This window comes from Rhipicephalus sanguineus, chromosome 1 (genome assembly GCF_013339695.2).
Source record: "Rhipicephalus sanguineus isolate Rsan-2018 chromosome 1, BIME_Rsan_1.4, whole genome shotgun sequence".
NCBI lineage: Eukaryota > Metazoa > Arthropoda > Arachnida > Ixodida > Ixodidae > Rhipicephalus > Rhipicephalus sanguineus.
In genome coordinates, this window is record NC_051176.1 from 278,329,349 (window position 1) to 278,338,874 (window position 9,526).

Below are 9,526 nucleotides of genomic sequence, written 5' to 3' on the forward strand. Positions count from 1 at the left end.
TTTTTATGGAGGCAAAATGCTTGAAGCTTGTGTACTTGGATTTTGGTGCACGTTAAAGAACCCCAGGTGATCAAAATTTCCAGAGCGCTCTACTACAGCGTCCCTCATCACCATATGGTGGTTTTGGGACATTAAACCTCAATAATTCTTATAATTACCGTATAAACGCGTGTAAGGGCCGCACCCCGTTTTTTTTTTTGAAGTGCATATTCTTAAAAAAAAAAAATCCGCGTAAGAGCCGCACCCACACTTTCCTCAACCAATACGTATTCAAAATGCGCGCGCGCGTAAGCTTCTAGGCGTAGTCGATAGATGGCGCAAGGAAACGCAACCATCATCATCGTCACCAGAGTATATAGATATATATTTTTGGATTTTATTCGTGTTATGTTCGTGAAGTGGGCTAAAAATTTTAACTTTTTATTAGTATTCATAGACCCGCCAACTAAAGGTTAAAGCAGGATTTCATCTTCAGCTTCTCACATCTCTATACAAACGCGCTATCCATATCGGCATTAGCATCACCAACTTTGGCATGGCGTTCGCGTTGTTCAGTTTTTGCAGTTCAGCCAGCCGTTTGCTGTAGTTTTCTGCACTGTTCGATGACCTTCGTGCTAGCTTGTTTTCTACTCGGCGTTCACGTTTTGGCAAGATGGGCAAGTACCTGAATAGCTACACTGCTGGCTATAAGTTGAAGGTGATCGAGTATGCTCTCGAGCATGGGAAACGTGCCGCCGGCAGAAAATTCGACGTTGACGAGAAGTGTGTTCGACGTTGGTGTGCTCAAAAAGAAGCCTTGCGAAACACCAACAGCACTAAGCGCGCTTTCCGAGGAGAGCAGTGCAAGTTTCCCGATTTGGAAGAAGACTTGCTCCGCTATGTGACTGAAGTGCGGAATGATGGTCTTGCACTCACAACGGACATGCTGCGTGTGAAGGGACTAGCCTTGGCGACTGTACTTAGGTGGATCCCATCTGCGTGGAGCTCGGTGTCGACGGACATTGTGTCCCGAAGTTTTATAGTCGCCGGGATATCTAACAGCTTGGATGGCACGGAAGATGACTGCTTGTGGTGTGACGGCGCTTCGCAGCACACCATCTCATCTCTGACTCCAAGTCTGAGGACTCGCCGAGTGACTACGATTGAGCACGTATGTCGCAAGAAATGTCGTATACTGCAATAAACACTCTTCGTTCGCTAACTGGTGCGTTTTTACTTTAAAAAAAAATATCGCATGTATGGGCCGCACCCTGAAAATTGGCCCTCATTTCTTGAAAAAAAAGTGCGGCCCTTACACGCGTTTAGACGGTACATGTGTGTGTCACCTCCGGTAAATCAAGCTCCCAGAACATCTGTATGGCATGACGTGTGTGTGCACAACCAGGCTGTTTGTCCTGGACATGTCCTAGGCTGTTCACCCGTGGCTTGTTTTGTGCATTTTTAGCAGTGCATTGTTGCAGTATACACCGTTGCCACATGGACATGCAAAACTTTTTTGCCTACGTGCAGGACCCCTCAAGGAGGCACCTAATCTGATCTGTACTCCACATGCGGCCTGGTACAGTGATGCCAGTTGTACTGAGTTACGTGAGATGGCCGCCTCAGAGATTCGTCGTGCGATAGTGGGGCGCATCCCGGACTCTCTGCGCAACTGCGTCAACAAGGAGTACTTCACAGGCTATGGGGATGGCATCAATGGCGGTGCCTACAACTACAACCCAATGGGCGTGCCACACTCGACGACAGCCCTGGAGCCCCTGGCGCCCGGCGTGCCCCATTCGACTTCGCACCTGCAGGACTCGGCCAACCATCTGGCCCCCAAGCCTGAGAGCTCGGAGGTGCACTGACATATCATTCCAGGGGCCCCTCCTCCTTCATTCCTCCTGTCTCGCCGTCTCCTGTGTTGTGTGCTTCCGTTTGACTCCCCCTCTCTCTAGCTAGGCTCTTTTAGTTGGCTGCTTTAGGCTTCCCCCTTCTGCTCGTTCATGTGTGCATTAACATTTGATGGGTGGCAGTCCCAAATAAAACTCGGCACCTTTTAACGTCCTGCTGTGTCTCGGTTCCTTCTGTGCCGCCATAGCAGGTGCCGCTCGGCGTCCTCTCCCCGCTGGGTAGCTGCTTGCGTCTCTTCAGGGTAGCCTTCCTCTTGGGCTGGTTCTTGTGCAGGTCTCATGGTGCCTGGGGAAGCTTCCCCATTGGTGCAGAGGGAGAAGAATCAATAGTATACTGTAGGACCACACGTGGCGTTTTGCTTGGCTCTTGCTCCCCTCTCTCCACCCTTGTTTTTTTGTGCTGCATTTCATTCTCTTAGTTGCTGTAGTCATCCACGTGGATAAGTGCTCTGTCCCAGGAATGTGTGTGACATCTTCCTGGCTCGCCCTGTGGTTGGGGGTTTGCACGGTCCATAGTTGCTTTTTGTGTTGATTCCGATTGGGTTTGTCAAATTGCCAAAACTTCTGTGCATTTCATTATACAAGTTTGCTTGTGTGAGTGTAGCTGCATTAAATTAAAGGTGCATCCTCATTACCCGTTCCACTAGTGGGTTAATCAAAATTGCACTTTTATTGGCTGCTCTCAACAGTTGTGTAGGTAGTGTTCTTTATTACCCCCCCCCCTCCTTTTTTTTCTTTTTTTAATGCGTAGTACTGAGGTTGCCTGGGCGTTTCTGAATGTCCTGCACCATCAGAGGTTGCACTGGAAAACAAAACCTTGCTAGTTGGAAAAGTGCAATTGTTTTATGTTAAAACAGGTAATATGTGCATGTCATTCCTGCCAGACACAGGACAAGGCTGGAAAACCTCATGCTCATTACTTGGGCCATATGCAGGCAGCTTGTGCCAAGGCTTTTCTTGCATTTTAAGATATTGTTTAAGGGAGGGCAATCTGCTTTTAACAAGTGCCTGCTCCAAGGTGGTGGTGGACAAGCTTTCTGTCACCTTGAAGCTGAAGTTGCTTTCAAATGGGTGATACCCAGTGATAGTTCCATCACCTCATGGCATTCCCTCAAAGCTGCGTTTTCAACTCCTTGTGTGGGGGTAAGCATGCCCACGTGTTGGCTCCCGGTAGTCGTTGCTCCATTGTCGAGGGTGACCTAGCTTTGTGTACAGTGGAATTATGCCAACCATTTCCTCAATAAAATGAGCATTGTTAATGCATTATGAAATTGGGTCACTCTTCATGTGGTTTTTTTCAGCCTTGGCCTGTCTGTGTGGCATAGAGAATCCTGGCTTTATCCAATTTGCTTTTGAATGCGGAATTGTGAAATTTGCATGGTAACACACCACTGATGTACATACAATACTCCTCACAAAAAAAAAAGCATAGTTCTTGTGTCTGGGCAAAATTGGGGTTTGCCTTGATTAGAACACTGAATGAATGGAAGTGCATTTTACCCCAAAACCTTGAACATTATATACATTATTTTGTGGTGCTGCTTGTCTTTTTTTGTGTGTGCGCGCGTGCATGTGTTGTAATCAACAGTTGCAAATATATCACCTCAAGAAAGAAAAAAGCCTTGTTTGCTTTCCACTATCCTCATGTTGCCTCCCTTCAGGCAGTGAACAATTTTCATTTTTCTTTGGATTTGATGACCACCTGGCTCCAAGTGAAATAAATGGTTGGAAAGCAACAGACTATGACCTCTCCCAGCTCCATTGCATGCTCTGCATGCATCTTAGATTCAGTGATTCCACTCCTGCGCCAACTGCGCCAAAGTGCGCCAAATTGTATTTACTGCGCCACCCTGATAATATCGACGAAAACTGCGCCAAACTGCGCCAAAGTCTCCGGGTTTGGGGGCGTCTATCACCGGCAATCATACCACCGGCGTGTCAGAACATGTGCAGTTTGATCTTGGGGCTGCCAAAGTCGCAACCATAGACCAAGAATTATTGCGCTGAATAAAATGCGTCCCGAGTAAGCCACGATGCCATGCACGGTGCCGACGTAGCTTATGTTCTGCAAGTCGCCTCGACAGCAAAACGCGCTCTCCGCAGAGGTTCGTGACGTCTAGGCCTATCGGTAGCGAGAAAACGCGACGGCGATTCATCGGCGGACGTCGTCTGTTCCAGAAACGCTGCTAATAGCTCGTTTCAAGCGTCACACGGCACGCAATGAAAGCAATGTTCAGTAATAACTACTTGCGTACCGCTGAAATGTCTGTCACTTCTGTTTCTGGACATCGCGGAATGAAATCTGCAGAGGATCGCTAGCAGTAGATATATGGAACAATATCGAATTTTCCTTGCTGAGCGTTTACGGAAGAGCACGCGAACGGTGGGAACGCGTTGACACTTTTCCTCAGATATACTTTATCTATGGATCTTCATCCAGAAGAGCCTTTTCGTAATTCCTTCCACCAGCACATCCGAGTTTGTAATCACTCTGCGGTAAATATCCCCTAAAAGGCCCTGCCCTTTCGAGTCACGTGCTAGGGTTCCAGTTCGAATTTTTGCTTGCTTTTTTAAAAATGTAATCTCATTAATAAAAGCATATCTCCTGGTTGGAGCAGCCGCAAATGCGCAGCTGTCAGTAGCGGGCCCGTCGCTGACGGCCCACAGTGAAGCGGCTGCGCGCCATGTTACACGTCCGCCCCTCGCTTTCGAGGGTCTATAGCTGACGGTTAAAAAAACTCAGTTTCGCTTAAGGGCGAAGCAATGAATGCGATACCAACAAATTGTATTGTTAAACGAAGTAAGGCTAGCAGCTAACTCTTCTGGATCCGATCTCGCGTAACTCAACAAAACGCTGGTTTAAGGGAATATGGCAGCTCCAGGAACCGGAGCTTTCGTGCTCTGAGCTCTCTAAACGCGAAGTAAGCGTTGAGAGCACAGCAAGTTTACGAACCGTCTCCTGATGTCTCAAGATGGCGCAAGCGACTGCGCCCTTCGAACGATGCGGTCCCCTTCGCTCCCCTGGCGTCCCTTCGTGCTCCTTATGAAAGACGGGCAGGGCGTTCCCTCTCTGTTTGGTGAGCAATCGACGGCAGGCCCGCACGCGGGAAGATGTTATCTCATGCGCTCTCCGTGCGACGGAGACAGACGGCCGCTTCAGCCGCGTTCGTAGCCAGCTAGCGCTCGCGAGCTTTTACCCGTGGCTAGAATGCGCGTGGTGATGTTAATAATTTATACTTTATACGGAAAATTACGCCAACGGAGACGGCAAAAATCCGCCGAGAGTGTCCACATAATTGCTATCACAATAAAAATAAAAATAAAAATTGTGAAGCCATTTCACTCTGTGAAGTGGATGATAAGCGAAGCTGTTTCGCGCACGGCACAGATGTGACGTGGTGGAGGACAGTTTGGTATGTAAGGCCAGGTTGTTAGCGGCCAGGCTGTTAACGTTCAATACGCAATATTAATGCGAAAGCATTAGATGCTTTATGAAATACGAAAATTGACCGTCGGCGGCGTCAATCGATGGATGCAAAAAATAATAATCATGTGATGGCGTCATCGCCACGTCATGGAGCGTCAAAACTTGTGACGTCATCATGGCGTCATATATCGTGATGTCACGTGATGACGTCCTCACATGACACCGTCGCTTACACTGCTTCCGTGATCGGTGCGTCGATCATGGAGGTAGCGCAAAACAAGGTGAGGTTCAGCAAGCTTGCAGAGAGGGAGGGGGAGGATCAGCTCGTCGATCGAGAACAAAAAGAACCTGGCTTTCGCCTTGGAGTTTTCTTTGGGGAATGCATTAGGGACAGTGCGGCTCTTTGGCATTGAGGCACTGCTGTACATAATGGCGTTTGTCTACCACGTCTGCTGATAACCACGTAGATGTATTTAGAGTGTTATTTCATAAAATGCAATTTTATTGATCTGGCATTCTGTTTATTTGTTAGTGTCGAAAATAGTATTACGGGGCTCGAATGTTAATGCGATATGCTTCTGTATTGCACTCCAGGATGTAAAATTTGCTGCTCCAGAGTGCTCCCAGATCCAAAATTATCTGCTCCAAAGTGCTCCAAGATGAAAACTTTGCTGCTCCAAAGTGCTCCAAAACGGAAATTTTGCTGCTCCAAAAATTGCTCCAAATCAGAAGTCCTCTGTAGCATCACTGATCTTAGATTGAATCAGCTGGAGCACTGGATCCTTTGTATGTACTCTTACATAAAATTTTCATGCAGTTCTGAAATAAAGCGTTGTAAAACAGGTAGAAGCTTGGCTTTTAAAAAGAGCTCAGTTAAATACCTCCCAAACATTTTTGTTCAGGGCTGGGCAGTATCTCGATAGTATCCCACAGATACTTTTGGATGTCTGTATTTCTCTATTGAAATACATTTGAAAAATGTATTTACCTCAATAGTTGAGTACTTTCACAATGTATCTTATATCGCAGTACTGTGCAGGGCACGGATATCTCATTACTTTTCTTGATCGGATATAAGATGCCAGATTTCCAAGGGGGAAAGGAAGACTTTTTTGTGCTTATCCGAGCAAAGGCGCTCCCGGCAACACGGGAAGGCTGGCGAAAGGTTCCCCACACGCACAGAATTGCTCAGGTGGTACAGCGCCCAACGCCACTTGCGGCAGAATCGCGGAAGCACTATTGTCTGCGCCTTCCTTTGGCAGTCTATGTCCCTCAAGGCCTCTGTGGCACCTCTTAATTTTTTATCGAATGGCCAGCCATTTCTCCCTCGCGAGTCCTGTGTTGAGGACTGTACAGCCTTACCGTATTTCCGTAATTTGTAGACTCTGATATCCCATTACGTTCTAGCCAAACGTATCTTGGTACCTGTATTTTAGGCTTCCAGCTCATTTGTTTAAATATCTGTATTCTGGAATACTTTTCTCAGTATCTCTGCCCAGCCCTGTTTTTGTTAGTTTGCTTTAAAATTTCATGTAGACATCTAGTGGTGTCTGAATAGTGAATTTTAGAACTGAATATGAATACAGATCAAATAGTTTTCAAAGTGGCACTAGAATTCCACAATGTTCTTTGAGACAATTGTACATAAAAAGGAACATTACAATCACTTTTGAATGACATAAATAAGCACAATTATGTAAACTTGGGTAAGCTCATATGCAGCAGTGACTAGAGCTTTCAAATAGATTTTGTAATTGTGGATTGAAATACAGTAGTGACTACAGTATTCAAGGCAGTACTTTGTCACCACCTTATAAATAAAATGGACAAAAATTAATGTTCAACCGAACACCACACATGGAGCTAAATATGTAATAAACAGTTGCTGCAGCATGGGCCTTGGCACTGAAAGCAGGTAAACATCAGTGTTGAGTACAGTATCTGGAAGCACAATTTGCACAGACTGCTGGTTATTCATGTAAACGTTTCTGAAGCCAAATGCAGCCATAATCCCAAACTTTTGGTTATTACAAGAAAGACTGGAACTGGCTGATGCAGTGCAGCTGCAGCGTAGTAAAAACTTTACACAACGAAGCCTAATGTAGTATCAAGAACACATAAATAAAATACGGGAATTACATGCAACTGCCTATTTTCAATCAACTTGCAAAGCAGAATAAGTTGAAGTATACCACCTACGTACAGATGCAGCGTCAAGAGGCTATTCAACAAAACCACCAATTTAAGGAGTTGCGACACAAAAATTTTACATCTTGTGTTTTTTTTTTTTTTTTTCCAATAAGTAGCTAGTAACCAGTTTATCATTGTTGGAAACTTCGTGTGCTCGAGCGGGTGATGGCTAATTTTTTGGAGATGATTTTATAGTGCCAAGCCGCAGTTATGGTTTCAAAGAGCACCTGGTAAGGCAGCACCCAGAATGGTTTTCATGTAAACATAGCTGGCTACGTGAACACTCAAAACTGCGTTCACATGAGCATCGCGTGGACAACTCTTTTTCAGGAAAGGCTCTTTAAGTGTTGCTGTAATCCACTCTGGGATGTTAATATACGTGAACCCCCAAAAATGCACTGCCAAGGCAAGGACTTCAGCCTCTCTAAGCCAGTGCAAGTCTGCCCCCTCTTTACGTTGAAAAGGTCTGCTAGCAGAGAGCACTTGCAAGGATCATGGCAGCCAACACAAACTTGTGATGCAGGTGGTGGATGGTTGTTTACACAAAAACCAAAGGTGCGTGCAGTGACGTGACATGCACTTTAAAGTTAATTTTAAATATGTTCTAGGCTATATTAACCGTTGATATTTCGTAGATGATGTATGTGTGTGCCCACGCAAATCTATTCCACAAGTTATCTTCAAAATTTTGTGTCAGTACTCCTTTAAAGGAGTACTGACACGATTTTGATACATCGCAAAAGGGACATTTTACGTTTTCGTGGTATGTAGTGTTAACGCTCACGCCTTGCCGGAGTCGGACAACACATATAAAGTATTTTACTTTGATTTTAAAGCTTTCGCCGATTAGCATCTTTAAGCCAACCACACCACAGTGGACATTATCCCGACGAGTCAGCACAGTTCCACTGAGTTTGTGAATTCTGCATCCTGCATTCAGCCTAAATCGCAGAAACGGTGGCCTAGGCAGGGGGTGGCACACCATGCTCGTGCCCCCCCCCTCCCCCACAAATTTTTTTGTCTCATGGGATACAGAGTACAGAATAACACTCAATTGCATTTACCTGCCCAAACACCATGCAGGATCAAGGGCATGCACCCCCCCCCCTTCCACCCGAAAAAAATTTCTGCCTACGCCACTGCACAGAAATCACTGTCTGGATAGGTAGACGACCATTTACTAATGGTTGTTTACGTGCACCACGAGCAGATCACAGTTCTGCCACTTGTACGTCGCGAGTTGCTGTCTCCCCGTGACGTCGCACTGCAGTGACATGTCACTGAAAAGCCGCCCTTTTAATATTGAAAACGAAAGCGTTTTTCTAAGGTGGTGGTATTAAAAATATATTCGATGCATTCCCAGGAACCACAACACTCTTTTTAGAGTTCTCGATACCAGTGTTTTTATTTAGCGCAACAATCCGAAAATATTTAAAATTCATCTCAGTGCTCTTAAGGTCTTAGTGGATTGATGACGCTTTGGCGACAGTAGAGTTTTAAGCAAAAACACCTTCATGCGGTGACCTATGTATCTTGGTCATTAAGTGATTCAAACAAAAATGACATCCCTTCCTGCTGCTGCAACATTTCATTCTTTTGAGGCTTTTCTGTCTGTGCTTATGCGAAAAATATTCTAAACATGTGCAGTATTTTGAAGATGTACTTATTAAACTCAAATACCGAATCTGTGAATTTCTTTCCCTAGATGATAAAACCTGAAAACATTACGCATTAATTTGGCCTCGTGAATTATGTACAAGGCCTCTTTCCAGTTTCATTTGTACTGCCTTCACTGTGAATATTTGAATTTCTGCTCTGTGCATCTTTGTGCATTGAGCAGTCTGGCGCCTTTGTACATCGGTTCAGTTCAAGTTCTGAGGGAACATTTTGGCATGTTCTTTTCCTCTTGTGGCTACATTATGCAACGTTTTATTCTTACTTGAATGAAATGCAAGTTGCACTTTGAATGTGTCGCTTATTGCGTGCTTAGTACAAAATTTGCCAAATGGCTCTGATA

The 9,526-nt window shown here is 45.4% G+C and overlaps 1 protein-coding gene across 6 annotated transcripts in view; it reads left to right on the top strand.

Moving 5' to 3' along the window:
- Positions 1-3,630, top strand: part of LOC119379051 (C-terminal-binding protein) — a 69,536-nt gene extending 65,906 nt beyond the window's left edge. For all 6 annotated transcript variants that reach the window (XM_037648197.2, XM_037648193.2, XM_049411856.1 and 3 more), the window contains one exon: positions 1,510-3,630. In XM_037648197.2, coding sequence (XP_037504125.1) covers positions 1,510-1,847 — 338 coding nt within the window. In that variant the 3' untranslated portion in view covers positions 1,848-3,630. The remainder of the gene's footprint in view (positions 1-1,509) is intronic.
- The last annotated feature ends 5,896 nt before the right edge of the window (positions 3,631-9,526 follow it).